The sequence below is a fragment of the Zalophus californianus genome, chromosome 3 (assembly GCF_009762305.2).
Source record: "Zalophus californianus isolate mZalCal1 chromosome 3, mZalCal1.pri.v2, whole genome shotgun sequence".
Lineage (NCBI taxonomy): Eukaryota > Metazoa > Chordata > Mammalia > Carnivora > Otariidae > Zalophus > Zalophus californianus.
Genome location: NC_045597.1, coordinates 101,624,783 through 101,646,970, shown reverse-complemented (window position 1 = coordinate 101,646,970; position 22,188 = coordinate 101,624,783). Strand labels below are relative to the sequence as shown.

The 22,188-nt window shown below is 42.9% G+C and overlaps 1 protein-coding gene and 1 pseudogene across 6 annotated transcripts in view; both read right to left on the bottom strand.

The window, feature by feature from the left end:
- ACMSD (aminocarboxymuconate semialdehyde decarboxylase) overlaps positions 1-22,188 on the bottom strand; it is a 71,119-nt gene that overhangs the window by 29,622 nt on the left and 19,309 nt on the right. For 3 of the 6 annotated variants that reach the window (XM_027588889.2, XM_027588890.2, XM_027588891.2), the window contains 5 exons: positions 21,480-21,576; positions 9,015-9,064; positions 6,939-7,175; positions 3,813-3,906; positions 711-806 (listed from right to left, as the gene is read on the bottom strand). In XM_027588889.2, the coding sequence (XP_027444690.1) occupies positions 711-806; positions 3,813-3,906; positions 6,939-7,175; positions 9,015-9,064; positions 21,480-21,576 (574 nt within the window). Of the gene's footprint in view, positions 1-710; positions 807-3,812; positions 3,907-6,938; positions 7,176-9,014; positions 9,065-21,479; positions 21,577-22,188 lie in introns of those variants that run through there. The other 3 variants (XM_027588892.2, XM_027588893.2, XM_027588894.2) reach the window with 2 other exon arrangements.
- On the bottom strand, positions 18,431-19,395 carry LOC113919552 (annotated as a pseudogene).

Genomic DNA, 22,188 nt, shown 5'->3' with positions numbered 1-22,188 from the left:
GACTATTGCAAATTGGAGAGCTTGTAGTCTGACTAGAGGAATTTAAACAAAAACAAAACAAAACAAAATTAAACAAAAACTACGCCAAGCAAACTAACCTTGTCCACAAAAATGGAATTTGGTCCCCAACCATCATATACTTTATGACTAGAATGATAGCTGTAGGCATGTTATGGACTGAATTATGGGGTCCCTCCAAAATTCCTATGTTGAAGCCCCAACCCCCAATCTAACTGTATTTGGAGACAGGGTAATTAAGGAGGTAATTTAAGGTTAAATGAGGTTATAAGATGGGACTTTAATCTGATAGGAAAAAGGAGAGGGACAGTGAGATTTAGGATTAGATTTGCTTGCACAGAAGATCCTCCCCAGAGCCTCCTTCAACACAGAGTGTGTATTGCCAGAGAACCAGTATATACACCAGGGAAATCCCAGATAATCCACATGGCTGGCTAATTCCCTTAGATCAGCTCCTGTTCCTTTGGGTCATTTCTGTACCCATCCAAAATGGCACATCACATGCATAGTGAGAAAGTGGCCTTCTACGATCCAGGAAGACCAGTCTCACCAGAAACCAACCCTGCAGGCACTTTGATCTTGTACTTCTAGCTTCCAGAACTGTGTGAAAATTAAGTTCTGTTGTTTAAGCCACTGAGTCTATGGTATTTTGTTATGGTAGACTGAGCTGAGTAATGCAGATAGGGCCTTACCTCCATGTGCAAAACACACTTTCAGTTTGGGAAATTTCTCAAACACTCCTCCCATGATCATGGAGCAGATGGCGGTGGTGGTCTCTGCTGGCATTCCTAAAAGAGGAAACAGTCACAGGGTGCAGGGCTTGTCATCTCAAGCAGGAAGAAGCTCAGTGATACTAGTGGTTGGGGGAATGGCAGCTTGCTGTGGTTGTCAATGCTGAGAAATGTGAGGTCCCTCTGTCCCAGCATGGCTTGGTTGTCTACAAGCCATTACTTTGGCAAACAGACCATTGGAAGCTTCATATTTGCCACTTGCAGGTGGAGTCATCTAGTGGACAACAGAATCAAGGAGCCAGAGGACCTAGCTTTTGTCCCAATTCCTCCACTTCAGTTTGGATGTGGTGGGGCAAGCAGAGTACAGTGAATCTGGGTTGAACCCTAACTCTTCTAATTTTCTGCTTCCTGGCCTTCAACAAATTATTTAATGTTCCTGAGTCTGTGCTTCTTCACCTGTAAAATGGGGATCCTGTTGCCCATCTTCCAAGACTATTGTGGAGCCTTGAAAATGATGATGTTGGGAAAGGTCCTGGCCAGAACCTCACATTGGAGGTGCTCAACAAATATTAGTTGCTTCCCTGTGCCTCGGCTTCCTCATCTGTAAGATGCGTTTGTTCTTGCCACTTAGGACTCAGTAAATATTAACAAAAATTATAATTCCTGGGGCACCTGGGTGGCTCAGTTGTTGTTAAGCGTCTGCCTTCGGCTCAGGTCATGATCCCAGGGTCCTGGGATCGAGCCCTGCATCGGGCTCCCTGCTCGGCGGGAAGCCTGCTTCTCCCTCCCCCCCTCCCCCTGCTTGTGTTCCCTCTCTCGCTGTCTCTCTCTCTGTCAAATAAATAAATAAAAATCTTAACAAAAAATTATGATTCCTGCCAAACCTTTGTGCTCTTAGAGATGAGGTCGAAAAAAACTGGATTAAGATGAGTTGTTTCGAGTGCTTTGTGCCCCTAGAAGAAGCGGCTGTTTCATGCCTGATGCCTTCACCCCCACGGAGTTAGTCTGGGTTACATTTCCTGGCAACTGCTTTTCAGACTGTGATCAAGAAATCTTTGGGGGCTCCACAGGCAAGCCTGTACCTTCAGGGGAAGACTTACTTCCTGGCTACCAAATGGGGTTTTACCAGATGCTCATCCTTTCCCAAGCCTGTCATTGCTCTATGGACAGAGATGCTTCTGGCTCCCTGGCCTTTTGGGAATTCTGGAAGCACGATAGATTCCTATCTATCTGGGAGTGGTTTGTGGGCAGAGCTTCCTGAAGGCACGGGGATGAACAGCCTCACTTCCTTTTGGTCCTGTCATTCTGCTCTCCATTAGTTACTTGGACCATAGTTACATAATCCATTCTCCACACAGGAGCCAAAGTGGGATATTTACAGTGTCCGTTGCATCATGTCCTTCCCTTGCTGGGAATCCTCCAGTCTGCTGATGACCACTTTTGTGTCCAGAATAGAATTCTGAAATTAGCCTGTTTGTTTGTTTATGAGCTGTGTATCTGTTTGTCATTTCTTTCTTCTAACCAGAACATTGGCTTCAGGAGGGCAGAGGTTTTGTCCATGTCAGTATCCTCAGTGCCTGGTATAGGGCCTGGCATGCTGGAGAGCATCAGTATATGTGTGTTGCATAAATGAATAATGAAATGGCTCTTTATGCACATGTTCTTCTCTGTTTTTCATGTGGGAAATTATAAAGAAGTTTGTGGGACTAATCAAAGTGTTGTCTGAATTAAGATGAGATTTCCTTTGGAGCTGGACAGCATTGGTGCCTCTTAGGTCGTCTCTTCCTGCTAATTGTTGCTCAAAATTTGGTGGAGGATGGGTAAGAAGCTGCCTTACTAAATACATTGGTCTCCAAAAGCAATCAAGAGAGCCACAAAATGTCAGAGCAGAAAGATAGTGCAGACCAGCTCTCCCGTTTTACACATGAGAAATGGGCCTGAGATGGTGAAGTGATTTGCCACAGGTTATACAGAGAACTAGAGACTAGCTGGAACTGAAATTCAGTTTTCTCACTTCCAATATACTGCTCCATTTAATTCTTCATGTTGGTTACTTTATCATTACTTGTACTAATTGGGCTGAGGAGAGAATGGATAATGGCCTCTCTAAAGAAAATCCAAACCTGTACATCTGGGAAACCCACTATTTACTGGGTTTGTAGATGAGCCACACTTTTTACTTGTGGCCACAGAATTGCTGCCTGTCTCCATTTCTTGTTATCAGGGATAATAAGGAGATTGGATAGGCCAAGCAGAGGGCTCCTCTTGCCCTCTCCCTTACCTTCATGTGGAACCATGAATGAATAGTGCAGGAACAAAGAGCAGCAGAAAGGAGCAGATAACAGGAAAATTGAAAGCCTGGGTCATCTATAATCTAGGGTGCTGGAAGTTGACCTTACACTTGTAACTCCAGCGTTCTCATTGTAAGAGCTGATACTCCTTTTTTTTTTTTATTAAAGATTTTATTTATTTATTTGACAGAGAGCACAAGCAGGGGGAATGGCAGGCAGAGGGAGAGGGAAAGGGAGAAGCAATCTCCTCCTCGGTCAACCTCAGCAGAGAGCCTGACTCGGGGCTCAATCCCAGGACGCTGGGATCATGACCTGAGCTGAAGGCAGACGCTTAACCGACTGAGCCACCCAGGTGCCCTAGAGCTGATACTCTTGTTGGTTCTTTAAAAAAATCTATTAGGCAGGCATGATTACTTATTTTTGGAGCCTTTTTGGGAGTCTTTGTAGTGAGGTAGCTTTGGAGTCAGACAGATTTGTGCAAATTCCATTTTCACTTATTAACTGTGTGACTTGGACAGCTTACCTAACCACTCAGAGACTCAGTTTCTTCCCTATAAAATGGTTATTATAATGTCAACCTCATAGAGTTTTGTGTGGATATGATTAAAATTAAGGTAATATATATAGCATTTATCCAAGAGCTCAGTAACTCACAATCCTGTTAATTATTCATACTTTCTCTTTTTGACATAGTAGGGTTCCAGAAATAATTGGGAAGAAAACCAAAGGCTTAATCTTAATCCTCTTTTCCAGATGCCAAGCTGACACAAACCTACAAGCCAAGGGAGCCAGTATTTGGCCATCCGTCCATCCATCTGCATGTCCCAGGGGTGCACAAATAGGGAACAGTTCAGCTTTTCAGCCACCTTTAAAGAAGCAATGAGAGAGAGAGTGTGTGTTATTTGGATGAGCCAGCAAACATAGGGTACTATTTTAAGGAAACTTTTTCTCTGGGTCTATATTGATCTGAATAAATAAGCTAAAATATTTTTGAAGCTGTTTCTTAATCTATATAAAAGAGGCATTGAGAGGGCGCCTGGGTGGCTCAGATGGTTAAGTGACTGCCTTTGGCTCAGGTCATGATCCTGGAGTCCCGGGATCGAGTCCCACATCGGGCTCCCTGCTCAGCGGGGGGTCTGCTTCTCCCTCTGACCCTCTTCCCTCTAGTGCTGTCTCTCATTCTCTCTCTCTCAAATAAATAAATAAAATCTTTGAAAAAAATAAAATAAAGAGCTTAGAAGTCACCACTCCCATCCTTATAACAAGAAAACGCTAGACAAACTAAAAAAAAACTCGGTGACTTTCCTAAAGAAAAAAAAAAAAAGGCATTGAGAAATTCTGCTCCTGCTTAGAAAATAAGAAGGCCATTTAGAATTAACAAGGGGGTTGGTGGATTCACCATGGAGGTCGATGAATTTAATACAAGTCACAGGAAACATCCATTGTTCACATGTTTTAGCTGAGAGCAAAATGCTCAAGGACTGATCTCATGCCTCAAATGCAAGGGAAGTTTCCCCTGCTGGTTGCTACTTGATCCATTCTTTCAGGAGGATTTTTAGAGTTAGGGCTAGAGTGTTCCCTTGCTTCCCCCACTTGGAAACCTGAGGATGTGAAAATGAAGTGATGGCTGGGGTCAGGGGCTCGTGACTGGACTGGGGCAGGCTGGCCTGACTCAAGCCATCGGCCACACAGAGCCCGACACCAACTAAGAATTGCTGGAGGTCTGCGGGTACTCACAAAGCCTCAGGAGCCCATCTGAGTCCCTGGACAGTCTGTTGTGAATGAGATGACTTTAGAAAGTCAAGAGCTCTCAGTGCCTCAGCCAGGCAGGTACTGAGACGAGTGTCATGGGCACACCTATTCCAGGGCCTGCTGGGAAATGGAAATCCTATCTGGATGGAATGACTTTTATTCAACAAAATGTTTAATTTAAAAAAGTTCCCTCAGCAGGCATTGAGTATGAGTGCTTAACAAGGTTCAAAACAGATTTTCCTTAGCTCATTGCTTTTCCAAATACATTGAGGGGCTGGAGTGATTCATCCTACCTTTACATATAAATACATGGGCTAAATAGGCTGATGCAATGTGAGTTCTGGACGAAAGCACTTTAATTTTTTTTTTAAGAAGAGAGAGAGCATGCGCTAGTGGGGAGTGAGGAGGGGAGGGGGAGGGGTAGAAGAAGAGAGAGAATCCTAAGCAGGCTCCATGCCCAGCACTGAGCCCGATACAGGATTTGATCTCACAACCCTGAGATCATGATCTGAGCTGAAATCAAGACCCTGACGCTTAACTGACTGAGGCACCCAGGCGCCCCTGGACATAAGCATTTTTAAAATGGAGATGCAATTCTTGGACAACAGGGGTTCTGGAAGTGGCAGACAAAGAGTAGATTGGAGAATGGACTTCTAATTTCATCAGGTTCTGGGAGCAGAAGGGAGAGGAGCTAATTAGTTTCTGATAATGGATACAGGCTGGGTCAACTTCTTGGGATGGGCTGAGCTTGACAAAAGCACAAAATCATGGTATCTCAGTGGGATTTGACTCCTTATTAGGATAAAACTTTATTCTATGCACCTGTGATGGTGCAGAGATCCTTTTGGTATGTGAGGCATTGTAGAGAACACAAAAAGAAGTCACTTAAACTCTCAAAATCGCCATAACTCACATTAACTGAGAACTTACCATATGCCAAAGCTGTTATAAGAATTTTACAATTGCTGACTAGTTTAATCCTTTATAAGATGAGCACTTTTTAAAACTGAAGTATGGTTGACACACAATGTTACACTACTTTCAGGTGTACAACATGGTGATTTGACAAGTCTATACTATGCTGTGCTCACACAAGGGTAGCTACCATCCGTCACCATACAACACTATTATAATATGCATTTTATTCCCTATGCCGGACCTTTCATCTTCGTGCCTTATGTGTTCCATAACCGGAAGCCAACTATCTCCCACTCTGCTTTACCCATTTTGCCCATCCCCCACCCCTTTCCTCCTGGCAGCCACTAGTTTGTTCTCTGTGTTTATTGGATCTATTACTGTTTTTGCCTGTTTATTTTTCTTTAGATTCCACATATAAGTGATATCATGTGGTATTTATTTGTCTGTTTCTGGCTTATTTCACTTAGCATAATACCTTCTGAGATGAGCATTTTTATTACTCTTATTTTACAGAGAAAGAAACTAAGGCAGAGGCTAGGTAACTTACTCAGGTCTTGTGGCTGATACATGGTAGAGGCAGGCTGTATGCCTCATACTTGTAATGAGGTCATTTTCGTGCCTGAAAACTGACCTGAGCATGTAGGATTGGGTTCACTCACTAACAAGGGAGGTCTAGGAGGTAAGGAGATGGCTAGACACATTGGAACTCCAGGCTCCCCTTGAAATGACAAACCCAACTTGGTTCATGGCAACTCCTGGGATCATGACCTGAGTTGAAGGCAGACACTTAATGGACTGAGCCACTCAGGCACCTGGAAACAAATTTCATAATTTTAAAAGATAAGTATTTTTTTCTAAAGCAAAATAAATTTTTTTTTTTTTTTTTGGAATGTCACTAACATGGCCTTTTGCACCAGGGCTGTGATGAGGGTATTATTTCAGCTCCCAAATGAAACAGTAGAAAGAGAGCATGGGGGATGGAAAGTAAGAGAGATTTCCCTGAGCTTACTTGGGTCTGACCTGTGAAGCATTTCCACCTGTCCCTCTTCTAGTGGAATGGCCCACTCCTCTTGGAGAACTCTTTACATATTTCCTGCTATATGCAGCATGTCATCAGGCATCTTTCTTTCCCTCTGCCAGGGAGGTGGTGCATTCATGTTCTGCCCTCCTGCACCCAGCGCAGTGCCTGGCCCACCACATGCTGGCTGAGGGATCCCCGTGTACTCACTGCGTAGACAGGGAAGAGTTCCGGCGCATTCAGATTCCACTCATTGATGTGGGAGCCAATCTGGACCCCAGGAAAGCCCAGCTCCTTCACGCAGCGCTCCATCTCCTTCACGGCAAGCTCAGGGGCCTGCATGGGCAACGTCCCCAGACCTATAAACCTCCTGGGGTGGTTTGCAACAGTGGCAGCCAAGTCATTGTTTAAAAGCTGGCACAGGTCTAAAGTGTCCTGAGGTTTGGCCTGGCGGAGACAGGTAAGGGAAGATCATATCATTCACAACCTACTTTTTTTTTTTTTTTAAAGATTTTATGAGCGAGAGAATGAGATAGAGAGAGCATGAGATGGGGGAGGGTCCAAGGGAGAAGCAGACTCACCGCTGAGCAGGGAGCCCGATGCAGGACTCGATCCTGGGACTCCAGGATCATGACCTGAGCCGAAGGCAGTCGCTTAACCAACTGAGCCACCCAGGCACCCCACAACCTACTTCTTTATATATTTACTCTGAACAACACCTTTCCTGAGCTGAATCATTTGTCACTGTCCATGGCTTTTACTCTTCAGCCAGTTGGGGCACAGATTGAAATAGGCACTGGCTGTAGGAGACCCAAACCCAATCACTGCAGAAGTAAAGGAAACTGCTAGTATATTGCCAATTAATTAAAAAAATGGAAGTTATAATCAGAAGGGATGGACACAACTTCTGGGCCAGTCATCCAAAGAAGAGATGGAACGTGAATGGGCCACGCCCTCCCACCCACCCCAGGGCACACAGGGGGCGACAAGGCAGCTCCCCCACGCCGGAGCTGGGCCTGATGAGTGTCCCACACACCACCACTCCTCCTTGTCATGCCTCCTCCTGGGATGCCACGCTGCTCACGGGCCCCTCCTGTCCCTGTCTGTGTTCCTCCCTGTTCTTCCTGTTGGCAGTGACACTCAAGAGTTACCTCAGCAAAATGCTGATGCAGATGGTTTGCTTTCTGTTCCTTAACTCTCCCTTCTTTACTGTTTTCTTTCCTTTTAACTTCACCCCACCCCACTGGCAGGCGTTTGGTACTCTCCTGAAATTCCAGTTGTTTAGTCAAAATAGTAGACACTCTGATAAATCTGCACATACTGAAATCTTAGAGCATTTTTATTTAAAAAAAAAATGAGTCTAGAGGTGTCTGGGTGGCTCAGTTGGTTAAGTGCCCAACTCTTGATTTCAGCTCAGGTCATGATCTCAGGGTCTTGAGATGGAGCCCCTCGTTGGCCTCCGCGCTCAGTGGGGAGTCTGCTTGGGATTCTTTCTCCCTCTCCCCCTGCCCCTCCCCCCTCTTTGCACTCTCTCTTTCTCTCTCTCAAAAATAAAAAATAAAACAAAATAAAAAATGAGTCTAATCCCAGGAACAGATAAAGACTGAAACACTAATACTGGAATATGAGCATGGATGGGGAAAGTGTGTGAGCAGGTGATATTTCCATTGCTCTTTAAATCACAACACAAATGAATATTCACTTGGTTGAGTAGATACTTAGTGCATCCCTAGCTATGTACAAAAATGACCTCCCACAGACTGTGATCATGCCTGAAACTCAGCGCTTGATACTTAATTTCTCAGGGAGAGGCATCCAACTGCAGGAATCCCATTTTGAATTGTGTATTTCTCCCAGAGAGGCAACATATTAGGCCTTTATTATTGTTCTCATTCTCCAGTCATTATCATCTCAGAATAAACCTGTCAATGGCTTGTCAATGACTGAACAAGGCACTGCAGGAATGAATCATGAGACAGGTAAACTCTGATGGAATTCAGGTTGAGTCTAGAACTGCTCTGTTCAATGGAAATGTAATGTGAGCCACATGTTGACATGTGGCTCCTGGGCTACCATTCTAGACCATGTGGGTCTAGAGCAAGAACATGACTAGGAGGAAGGCCTGGAAGGGGACACTGCAGTATGAGAAGCTGGGGGTCCCTGGTGATCCCTAAAGGGGAGGAGAGTTGGGGGGCAGTGTCAAGACTTGAGGCATCTGTCTACTCGCTACTGAGTTGGACGTGAGCCTTCGCCCACCAAGGAGACGGTTTGAGTTTTCACACTCACCCAGTAACTAAACATGACAGGAACTGTGGAAAGGGCTTGCACGGTCACTCCTAGACACAGACCCAAAGAAAGGCAAAGGTGATGAGAAGAATAGTCCAGGCACTCCTCTTGCATTTCCCAGAGCCCAGCACATCTCCATCCCACTCTCCCCTCCCCCGCTGCTCCCCCCATCCCCCTTCTCTCAGGCTCTTTGTCCCAGGCCCCCCTTATCCCTCAGCCCCAGGCCGGGGGAGGGGTGAAAGCTGGACAAAAATGAGCTCATTCAAGAAAAGCCAAGTGGCCCCTTTTGTAAAGGGCTATTTCTACCCTCCTTCCTGTGAAGTTTTATTTAAGCAAGACATTTTTCCATCTTCTTTCAGAGCTCTTCATCTTAGGTCATGTGTCCCAGAGTGTTTCTTAGCCACCTTCCCTTTTAATTCATCTCCTAAGTGCACCTGGGTGGAGTCCCACTGTAGGATGCGCAGAATGAGTCTCTGGGTAGGCCCTAGAATCCAGCAACCAGGATGCCTAAAATCTCTTGTCTTCAAGCTCCGGGAGCTGGGGTATCAGGAGAGATGCTGCCAGACTGAGCCGACTCCTCTTTCTCTTGTAGTCACATTCAACCCACCAGCAAGTCCTGTTAGCTCTACTCTGATTCCTTTCATTGCCCACCTCTCCCACCCCCTGCTACTACCTGGTCCAAACCACCAGCATACATGGACCACTGCAGAAGCCTCGGAACTGGTCTCCTACTATCATTCTTGTCCTCTTAGAGTCCTGTCCTCGGAAGTCAGAGTAAGGCTTAAAACTCAGATCAAGTCACTTCCTTGCTTCAGACTTCCAAGGGCTTTTCATCACACTTGGAGTAAAATCTAGACTTGAACGTGGTCTATAAGGCCCATGCAGTCTCTCCCAGGGCTCACTCTGTGCTTTGTTGGCCTTCTGCCTGTTATTTGCATGCTTTCCTGCCCCAGGACTTTGCACTGCTGTTCCACCTGCCTGGAATGTTCTTTTGGCTCACCACAGGGTGGACTCATTTTCACCCTTAGGTTTGGTTGAGATGTCACCTCCTCAGGGAGGCCTTTCCTAGCTCCAGCCACTCGCTCCCTGTCCCATTGTTCTGTTCCTTCCCTTTTCTATGCAGTCTGTCATTACTGTGTTTAGTGGTTTACTCTGTGGCTTCCCCTATGAAAGTAAACACCGCATGAGCCTGACCATCCATGCCATATTTCTAGTGTCCAGAACTGTGCCCGGCATGTGGAACAGACCCAATAAATGAAAGAATAAATCATTATTTAGTGAGGACTAGAGACTGCAGTGTTTGATTAGAAAGCATTGTTAAAACACTGTCACGATAATGTTTATGTTCATTGATTAGTATAAAACAGATGAGCTCCTTTCAATTGTAAAGTCTTTACATTTTACCTAAATGCTTTTGCTTACATTACTCTATTTTGTTTCTGCATTTCGTAGATTAGATGTAAGGTCACATGGCTTGAAAGTGGTGGGGTGAGGCTCCTGTCCAGCCTTGCTCCTTCCCTATATACCCCAGGGGCCATTGCACGTCACATAGTTCAGATTAAAATTGCACTATTTGTGCGTCATTTGGTTTGGATACATATTCTTTGGTCTCTGAGAACTGAAAGGGAAAAAACAAGCCTAATCCATTTGGAGCTTATGTTTTTTCAAACAGGGTTTTGACCCTATAGCATAGCACAACATTCCCCAGACTTACCTGTTGATTAAAATGGCGAGGGGAGTTGTTATAGAAACAAATGCCTAGGCCCTCCTTTGGACATTCTGATTCAGCGGAGGGGGCCCCCAAAAATTTTTTAGCACGCATCCCAGCCGATCCTTATGCTGAGAAAAGTTTGGGGAGAGCTTTTGTGGTAGAATGAGAGAAACAGCCCTAGGAACAATCCTAGCTCTGCCATCTTCTAGCTGTGTGATCCTGAGCAAATCACCTAACCTCCTTTCCTCCCTTAGGTAGCAATAGGTACAATACCTGCCTTCTAGAGATGTTGAGAAAGGATGAGATATGAGCAGGTATGTGCTCACATTCCTCAGACTCCACTGGGACCTCTTAGCCTCCTCCATGCAGAGAAGACTGAGCTCCCACTCCAGCCCTTATCAGGCCTGGATCCCTCACCGATTCTGACCTTCCTGGGTCAACCCCAGAACCAGCTTCAAGAGGAACTCAACCTAGTTGAGGACTTGGGAGACACAGATACATCATCTCGTTATCTTACTACTTTGGTCTTTCTCAGCTCTGTGTTGGATCTTGTGGTGAAATGACCCAGGGTCTGCTGGTTACATTTTCCTCCCCATGAAGATGGCATGGATTGCTGGAATCTTCTGTGCTGGGCATTTCATCATTTTATTTTCTTACCTCCACATAGGTGGTAGGATATAGTTAGTTGTTACGCCCCTGGGGGGTCAGACTGCCTGGATTGGAATCCTGTTTCTGCCCTCTGTAAGCTGTGTGATCTTGGGCAAATTGCTTAACCTCTGTACCTCACTTTCTTCATCTATAAAAAGGGCATAATAATAGATACTATCTCCTAGGGTTGTTATGGGGATTAAGTGAGTGAATACATGGTAGGTGCTGAGAACAGTGCCTGGCACAAAAGTGCTCAGCCAGGGTTAGTCATGACAGTTCTCTCAAGGATAGCCGTGGAATAAAACACAAAACAAAATCCAAAGGAGACACCCTTCATCTAAACTGCAGGTATAAGCATTGGTTCTGACAACAGCCATCTGTGTCTCATTTCTACTAGTTTTCTCCTTGAAACAATGGGTCCTTGCTTGAGCTTCACATTTCTTTCTTTTAAATTTTAATTTTATTTCATTTAAATTCAATTAATTAACATATAGTGTATTATTAGTTTCAGAGGTAGTTTAGTGATTCATCAGTTGCATATAACACCCAGTGCTCATTATATCAAGTGCCCTCCTTAATGCCCATCACCCAGTTACCCCATCCCCCACCCACCTCTCCTCTAGCAACCCTCAGTTTGTTTCCTATAGATAAGAGTCTCTTAAATTTGTCTCCCTCTCTGATTTCATCTTATTTAATTTTTCCCTCCCTTCCCTGATCCTCTGTTTTGTTACTTAAATTCCACATATGAGTGAGCTCAGATGATCATTGTTTTTCTCCGATTGACTTATTTCAGTTAACATAATAGCCTTTAGTTCCATCCATGTTGCTGCAAATGGTAAGATTTCATTTTTTTGATGGCTGAGTAATATTCCATTGTATATATATATACCACATCTTCTTTATCGATTCATCAGTGGATGGACAGCTGGGTTCTTTCCATATTTTGGCTGTTGTGGACATTGCTGCTATAAACATTGGGGTGCAGGTGCCTCTTAAAATCATTATGTTTATATCCTTTGGACAAATACCTAGTAGTGCAATTGCTAGGTCATAAGGTAGCTCCATTTTCAACTTTTTGAGGAACCTCCATACTGTTTTCCAGAGTGGCTGCACCAGCTTGCATTCCCACCAGCAGTGTAGGAGGGTTCCCCTTTCTCCACATCCTCACCAACATCTGTCATTTCCTGATTTGTTAACTTTAGCCATTCTGACTGGTGTGGGGTGATATGTCTTTGTGGTTTCGATTTGTATTTCCCTGACGCCGAGTGATGTTGAGCACTTTTTCATGTGTCTGTTGGCCATTTATATGTCTTCTTTGGAGAAATGTCTGTTCATGTCTTCTGCCCATTTCTTTTCTTTTTTTTTAATATTTTATTTATTTATTTGAGAGAGAGAGAATGAGAGATAGAGAGCATGAGAGGGAAGAGGGTCAGAGGGAGAAGCAGAGTCCCTGCTGAGCAGGGAGCCTGATGTGGGACTCGATCCCGGGACTCCAGGATCATGACCTGAGCCGAAGGCAGCCGCCCAACCAACTGAGCCACCCAGGCTCCCTGCCCATTTCTTTTTTTAAAGATTTTATTTATCTATTCGAGAGAGGGTGAGAGAGAGCACAAGTGGGGGGAGGGGCAGAGGGAGAGGGAGAAGCAGACTCCCAGCTGAGTAGGGAGCCTGATGCAGGGCTCAATCCCAGGACCCTGATGATAATGACCTGACCTGAAGGCAGATGCCTAACAGACTGAGCCACCCAGGCACCCTGACTTCTGCCCATCTCTTGACTGATTTTTTGTTTTTTTGGGTGTTGAGTTTGATAAGTTATTTATAGATCTTGGATACTAGCCCTTTATCTGATATGTCATTTGCAAATATCTTCTCCCATTCTGTCGGTTGTCTTTTGGTTTTGTTGTCTGTTTCCTTTGCTGTGCAAAGGCCTTTTATCTTGATGAAATCCCAATAATTCATTTCTGCTTTTGTTTCCCTTGCCTTTGAAGACCTGTCTAGCATGAAGTTGCTGTGGCCAAGGTCACAGAGGTTGCTGCCTGTGTTCTCCTCTAGGATTTTGATGGATTCCTATTTCACATTTAGGTCTTTCATCCATTTTGAGTTTATTTTTGTGTATGGTGTAAAAAAATGGTCCAGTTTCACTCTTCTGCATGAGGCTGTCCAATTTTCCCCACGCCATTTGTTGAAGAGTCTGTCTTTTTTCCATTGGACATTCTTTCCTGCTTTTTTTTTTAAGATTTTATTTATTTCACAGATAGAATGAGATAGAGAGCATGAGAGGGGGGAGGGTCAGAGGGAGAAGCAGACTCCCTGCTGAGCAGGGAGCCCGATGTGGGACTCGATCCTGGGACTCCAGGATCATGACCTGAGCTGAAGGCAGTCGCTTAACCAACTGAGCCACCCAGGTGCCCTCTTTCCTGCTTTGTTGAAGATTAGTTAACCATAGAGTTGAGGGGCCATTTCTGGGTTCTCTATTCTGTTCTCTATTACATTGATCTGTGTCTGTTTTTTGTGACAGTACCATACTGTCTTGATGATTACACTTTGTAATAGAGCTTGAAGTCTGGAATTGTGATGCCACCAGCTTTGCTTTTCTTTTTCAACATTCCTCTGGCTATTCGGGGTCTTTTCGGGTTCCTTACAAATTTTAGGATTATTTGTTCCAGCTCTGAAAAATGTTGATGGTATTTTGATAGGGATTGCACTGAATGTGTAGATTGCTTTGGGTATCATGACATTTTAACAATATTTGTTCTTCCAATCCATGAGCATGGAATGTTTTTCTACTTCATTGTCTCTTCCTCAATTTCGTTCATAAGTGTTCTATAGTTTTCTGAGTACAGATCCTTTGCCTCTTTGGTTAGGTTTATTCCTAGGTATCTTATGGTTTTTGGTGCAATTGTAAATGGGATGGATTCCTTAATTTCTCTTTCTTCTGTCTCATTGTTAGTGGATAGACATGTAGGTGACTTCTGTGCATTGATTTTATATCCTGCCACATTGCTGAATTCCTGTATGAGTACTAGCAAGTTTTTGGTGGAGTCTTTTGGGTTTTCAACATAGAGTATCATGTCATCTTTGTGAAGAGTGAAAGCTTGACTTTTCTTTGCCAGTTTGGGTGCATTTTATTTCTTTCTGTTGTCTGATTGTGGAGACTAGGACTTCTAGTACTATATTGAAACAGTGGTGAGAGTGGACACCTCTGTCATGTTCCTGACCTTAGGGCTCTCAGTTTTTCCCCATTGAGATTGATTTTCTCTGTGGGTTTTTTGTATATGGCTTTTATGATATTGAGGTATGTTTTCTCTATCCCTACACTGCAGGGAGTTTTTTTTTTTTTTTTATCAAGAAAGGATGCTGTATTTTGTCAAATACTTTTTCTGCATCTATTGAGAGGATCATATGGTTCTTGTCCTTTCTTTTTTTAATGTAGTGTATCATGTTGATTGATTTGTGGATGTTGAACCACCCTTGCAGCCCAAGAATAAATCCCACATGGTCGTGGTGAATAATCCTTTAAAGTACTGTTGGATCCTATTAACTAGTATCTTGGTGAGAATTTTTGCATCCATGTTCATCAGGGATATTGGTCTGTGATTCTCCTTTTTGGCAGGATCTTTGTCTGGTTTTGGGATCAAGGTAATGCTGGCCTCAAAGAATGAATTTGGAAGTTTTTCCTTCCATTTCTATTTTTTTTTAAACAGCTTCAGAAGAATAGGTATTAATTCTTTTTTAAATGTTTGGTAGAATTCCACTGGGAGGCCATCCAACCCTGGAGTAGTGTTTGTTGGGAGATCTTTGATTACTGCTTCAATTTCTTTGCTAGTTATGGCTCTGGTCAGGTTTTCTGTTTCTTCCTGTTTTTGTTTTGATACTTTATATGTTTCTAGGAATGCATCCATTTCTTCCAGATTGCCTAATTGGTTGGCATATAGTTGCTCATAATATGCTCTTATAATTGTATTTCTTCATTGTTGGTTGTGATCACCTCTTTCATTTATGATTTTATTTATTTGGGTCCTTTCTCTTTTCTTTTTGATGAGTCTGGCTAGGGGTTTATTGATCTTGTTAATTCAAAGAACCAGCTCCTAGTTTCATTGATCTATTCTACTGTTCTTTTGATTTCTATTTCATTGATTTCTGCTCTAATCTTTATTATTTCTCTTCTCCTCCTGGGTTTAGGCTTTGTTTGCTCTTCTTTCTCCAGCTCCTTTTGGTGTAAGGTTAGGTTGTGTATTTGAGAACTTTCTTGTGTCTTGAGAAAGGCCTGTATTGCTATATACAGCCTTTGCTGCATCCCAAAGGTCCTGAACAGTTGTGTTTTCATTTTCATTTGTTTCCATGAATTTTTAAAATTCTTTTTTAATTTCCCAGTTGACCCATTCATTCTTTAGTAGGATGCTCTTTAACCTCCATGTATTTGTATTCCTTCCAAATTTTCTCTTGATTGAGTTCAAATTTTAAAGCATTGTGGCCTGATAATATGCAGGGAATAATCCCAATCTTTTGGTACTGTTTGAGACCTGATTAGTGACCCAGTATGTGATGTATTCTGGAGAATGTTCCATGTGCACTCAAGAAGAATGTGTATTCTGCTGCTTTAGGATGAAATTCTCTGAATATATCTGTGAAGCCCATCTGGTCCAGTGTGTCATTCAAAGCCCTTGTTTACTTGTTGATATTCTGCATAGATGATCTGTCCATTGCTGTGAGAGGAGTATTGAAGTCTCCTACCATTAATATATTATTATCAATATATTTCTTTATTTTGGTTATTAGTTGGTTTATATAATTGGCTGCTCCCAAGTTAGGGGAATAAGTACTTAAAATTGTTAGATCTTCTTGTTGGTTAGACCCTTTTATTCTGATATAGTGCCCTTCTCCATCTCCTATTACAGTCTTTGGTTTAAAGTCTAGTTTGTCTAATGTAAATTACCCAAGCTTTCTTTTGATGTCCATTAGCATGATAAATTGTTCTCCACCTCCTCACTTTCAATCTGGAGGTGTCTTTGGGTCTAAAATGAGTCTCTTGTAGACAACATATCAATGGTTCTTGTTTTTTAATCCAATCTGATGCCGTGTGTCTTTTGATGGGAGCATTTAGTCCATTTACATTAAGAGTAATTATTGAAAGATATGAATTTAGTACCGTTGTATTACCTGTAAAGTCCCTGTTTCTGTATATTGTCTCTGTTCCTTTCTGGTCTTTGTTACTTTTGGGCTGTCTCTTCACTCAAAGGAGCCCCTTTAATATTTCTTGCAGTGCTGGTTTAGTGATCACAAATTCTTTTAGTTTCTGTTTGTCCAGGAAGCTCTTTATCTCTCCTTCTATTCTGAATGAGAGCCTTGCTGGATAAGTATTCTTGGCTGCATATTTTTTCATTTAGTACCTTGAGTATATCATGCTAGTCCTTTCTGGCCTGCCAGCTCTCTGTGGACAGGTCTGCTTCCAACCTTATGTTTCTACCCTTGTAGGTTAAGGACCTCTTGTCCCAAGCTACTTTCAGGGTTTTCTCTTTAGCTCTGAAATTTGCAGGCTTCACTATTATGTGTTGAGGGGTTGACCTATTTTTATTGATTTTGAGGGGAGTTCTCTGTGCCTCCTGGACTTGAATGCCTGTTTCCTTCCCCAGATTAGGGAAGTTCTCAACTATAATTTGTTCAAATAAACCTTCTGACCCCTCTCTTTCCTCTTCCTCTGGGACCCCGATTATTCTAATATTGTTTTGCTTTATGGTATCACTGATCTTTCACATCCTCCCTTTGTGATCCAGTAATTGTTTATCTCTCTTTTTCTCAGCTTTTTTATTCTCCATCATTTTGTGTTCTATATCACTGACTCTTCTGCCTCATTAATCCTAGCAGTTAGAGCCTCCATTTTTTTTATTGCATCTCAACGATAGCCTTTTGATATCAGCCTGATTAGATTTTAGTTCTTTTATTTCTCCAGTAAGAGATTCTCTAGTGTCTTCTGTGCTTTTTTCAAGCCCAGCTAGTGCCTTTATAATTATTGTTTTGAATTGTAGTTCTGACATCTTACTTATATCCATATTGATTAAATCCCTGGCAGGGAGCACTGCCTCCTGTTCTTTCTTTTGGGATGAGTTTTTCCATCTCATCATTATGTCCAGAAAAGAATAGATGAAAGGGAGAGAAAATACAAAAATAGCAACAACACCAGAAAAATACACATTAAACAAATCAGAAGATAACAGAAAACAAACAAACAAACAAAAAAAGAGGGAGAGAGAGAGAGAAATCAAACAAGACGTAGAAGAGAACACAACAATAAACTAGATCCTGAGTGTATTTTGGTCTGTTTTTTAGAAGAAACTAGGTCCCAAAATAGGAAAGAAAGAAAAACTTACATATATACAAAAATAAAATTGAATACAATAAAAGGAAACCAAAAATGAAATATATATATAAAACATAAATGTAAAAGTAAAAATCAAAAAAGACTTAAAAAAAGAATTGATAAAATAAGAAACAAGCTGAAAAGAAAAAAATATACAACTGAAAGACTGAAGAATAATAAGAAAAAAAACAAAAAAGCTATATACTGTTTTCCCCAAGAGCTGAAGTTTTGCAGTTCTCTGTAATTGGTAAACTTGGTATTAGCTGGTTGTTTGTTCTGGTCTTCTGGGGGAGGAGCCTGTTGTGCTCATTCTCAGGTGTCTTTGCCTGAGCAGAATTGCACCCCCCTTGCCAGGGGGCCGGGCTCAGTGTAAGCAGCTCCAGACTGCACTATGTAGTGCTGTTTTGCTCCCTGAAGGCTTTCAGCATGATGGGGGCATGAAAATGGCAATACCCCGATCTCTAGTTCCAGAGCTGAAAGTTTGTGCCCCCCTACTCTTCAGTGAGCCCTCACAGAAAAGCAGTGAATCACTCTTGTCTCCCTGGTTTCATTTCTTTTTCCTTTCCTTCCCTTCCCTTCCCTTTCTTCTTTCTTTCCTTCCTTCCTTCCTTCCTTCCTTCCTTCCTTCCTTCCTTCCTTCCTTCCTTCCTTCCTTTCTCCCTCTGAGATTTTATTAAGGAAAAGAAATCATGATTTTCTTTAGTTGAGGTGAAAAGACTGCTTCATAAGTTCATATGTTGTACAAGCCACTGCTTGAGAGGGAACACAGCAAATGTAATTAAGAGATAAACCACGATATAATCCTCTTTGAATTCCATGGTGTCCGTAGATGTACTTCATAGTCTCCCACATGGCAAGGCATTTTTCAGATTGTGGAAGAACTGTTCCTAATTGCATTTGCCGATGAGTTACATCAAATGGGTAGGATATTGTCTGTGCTATGGCTCCAGCAACACTGCCACAAAATAAGTTTATGTGGGTTTTCAAAACTAAGATGTTAGGATTGTCTGATGAAGGTCTGTCAAGAAGGGTGGGAGCATGGGAAAGCCCAATACTCTTTAAGGTACCAAGAGTAAAAAATGAAATACCTGCTTAGGGAGCCATTCCTAATATAGTGGGCATTAGACCTCTGTAAAATCCAAGGAAACCACCTTCCTTTGCATAAATTGTCTTAAATGCATGAATAATTCCTGTCTAAGTGTGTTCCCCTTTCACCTGGAGTGCTAGGCATACTCGCACCATGTCAAGAGGGTAAGGACAGATAACTGCTGTCACAGCTGCCATGGATCCAGCCATTAACCTGTGCACATGACTGGAAACCCCCAGCTTTGTAGTAGTTAACGTTTTATAATGCTCAAGTGCCAAAAACTGGATTGCACGATAGGGAGAGGTTCGGATCATCATTATATATACCTTCATATAATCCAAGGTATCCCTTCTTTTGGGGAACAGCACCCAATGCAGCAAATACTCCTCAATGTTTGTAATGGTGATTGTGAGCTTGTAATAAAACTTTTACTTGATCCAAAGGAGCAACTGTTGTTTTGGCACACATTCCGGCCAGAAAGTAGCGCAGCCAGTAGAAATCCCGATGGGCAGTGGACCCTCCAGCTCCTGCCACCTGCGGGCATTGCGGGAGGGGGGTTGGCCGCTGCCACCACCATCAGGACCAGGGCCCCCTCAGGAACTCTGGTCGCCAATTTACAGGCCACGGTCTGGGGCCATGGTCACAGTGGGCGGTGACAGAGCACCAACAGCCGTGCGGGCGGGAGGGAATGTCTCCCTGGTTTCTACCTGCTCTCTGTGTTCACCCAGCCCACGACTGAGCGTTTTTATCTCAGGCATGACCCAATTTTGAGTCTCCAAACTTTATGGCCTCCTAAGGCAGGGACCCATGCTGTTTCTCCTGGGGGAGTAACGGGTTTCACCGGGGTTCTGCTGCTTGCTGGGTCGCTGCTCCGAGAGCAGTTGCCCGACTGTGCTGGCATTTGGGGTTTATGGCAACACGGAGCAGAAAGCCCACTCCTGAGCTCTCTGTTTGCAGCTGGCTTCCCTGCTCTGACGATTGGGAACTCAGCTGCACTCAGGCATCCCTGTTCTTTTTGTGACCCCGGGGCTCCTGAGACCACGCTGTCCCACCTAGGATTCTGCCCCACTTTGCCACCTGATCGCCTTTCAGGCAGACTTCTAAAAGTTCTGATTTTGCATTCTGCTGATTATAACACCTCTGGTACCCAGCTTAAGGAGGCTTCTTCCCCCAAAGGTTTATCTTCCCATATATTGCCTTGGATTCACATCTCTGCACCTACTACCTTGCAAGAAGTGGTTGCTTTTCTATTTGTAGAATTGCAGCAATTCTTTTCTCAGATCTCTGGCTAATTTTGCAGGTGTTCAGAATGATTTGATTACTATCTAGCTGAATTCTGGGGACCAGACGAAATTAGGGTCCCCTATGCCTCCACCATCTTCACTCTAAACTTCACATTTAGATCAAAACCTTGCTCTTTGCTCTAGGCCTGGGATGCTTTTTCTCTCTCACTCTCCTCCCACTCCCATATACTTGTAGAACAGGGGCATATACTCTGTGTTCTCTGGTGTGGTCTACAGAGGTGCTTTAGACTTTCTGTAAAATTCAATTTGAATGCTATTTAAATATACTTATAATTGTTAAAGAAACCTATGAAGAAGTACCTGGCCAGAAGTATCCTAGACCAAGTTCTACTATGCCAGAGACTACCTCCTTATTTAGGGCTGGCAGATTAACTCATTTTGTGCAGACTTTGGAATAAAATGGCTTCTGCTATCTCTATATGTATTTGAAGTTCTTATACATTTGTCTTCGATTAAGAAGGTGATAATTCCAAGCTGCTCTTTCATTTGTGTATATGCATTGTTTGTTTTCTTGTTTGAATCTAGACAACCCATGTCAAAATTTAGGCCTGACAGTGTTGTAGTGGTGAGTTCCCCATCATGGTCCATAGTCATGGCTCACATGTGTCTAGAAGGCTCAGTGCATCTTCTTGGAGCAAATACTCCTCAGGTCGCACAGTCGACCAGGTAGTAATAAGTGAAAGCACGATGTGGCCATCATACCATATTTTAGATAGTCTTTGAAATTCTTTTAAATTGGGGAGACTTGTTTGCTTTTTAGATGTAAGATAAGGAAAATCAAGCAGTTCTTAGAAATTGTTAGTGATTCAGCTTTGAAACAAGAATTTCCCAATTTTCACTTTTCAAATTTCTGGACTGGTTACATTGTAGAGTATCCTGAGATTATTATATGATTAACTTTCTTTTTAACTACTCCCATTTCCACTCCTTGTATGTCAGTGGGGACATTCTGTACTGTGCATTGAGACAAACTATAGAAAGAATATGGATCCTGAATCTGATTAAGCAAGCAGTTGGCATCCTTAATTGTGAATTCTTGTTTTTACGGTTTTAGTTGACTTCACAGTAAGTACTCTACATTTGAACTTAAAAGTTTAAAATAATAAAATACTACTTTTATTTTTCTGATGATGTAGCATGCTACTTTAAAACAAGGTATACGTAATTTTAAAAAGTTTAAATCCATATTCTTAAAAGCATTGTAGTAGAAGCGAAGCTGAAATAGCCTGTCCTGTGGAGAAAAGGCAATCAGAAGTTGCCATCACGTTAATCACATAAAGTGGTCAACAGACTTTTAGAGGCAGATGTTGCTTTTATATCAGATACAGACATTGGTAGCATTTCTCGTCCTAAGTACCTGTTTGGTCCATTTCTCTAATACGGACTTCTGGATCCCAGCAGTTCTCTTGGACCACTCTGAAGACCTTCCCATCTTTCAGCATCTTTGCTTCTCCCTAGGGCAGAAAACTGACATCAGCAAGAGGTGTGACCTAGGCTTACTTAGATTTATTCTTCCGTGTATGCTTTGGAACATGGTCCTCCCCTAACATTTTTAGGGGCTTTTACTTAATCTTCAGAGAAGTAGAAGTCTGTTCATTTAACGGGACTCAGCTTTTCATCCTTATGCCATAATGTTGGCCTGGAATTGAAGGGGTGTGCTCTGTGAGTGTCAGTGGCTGGACACAGAGAGAACAAGGTCATGGTCATGGCCTTTTGGGGCAGTATACTGAGGATGGCTGTTCATCTTGCTGATCTCAACTGCTGGCTATAGGACCCAAGAGCATGGCCCAGTGTCTGGAAAACTCCAGATCCATAACATTTTAGATTTGGAAAGGGCCTCTGAGATAGACCATCTAGTCCAACCCTCTTGTTTTATAGAAAAGCAACAGATGGTTAGTGACAGTAAATGATTTGTCTAACGGAGCAGTGATGATGTCACATCACACTGATGTCAACAACTGCAGGAGGATGCGGGCAATGAAGTGAATCAGTCTAGTAGCATGTATGAAATTTGGTGCTGAGTTGTTAGCTTCCACCAGGCTCATGCCTGCCTGTGTACACTGCAT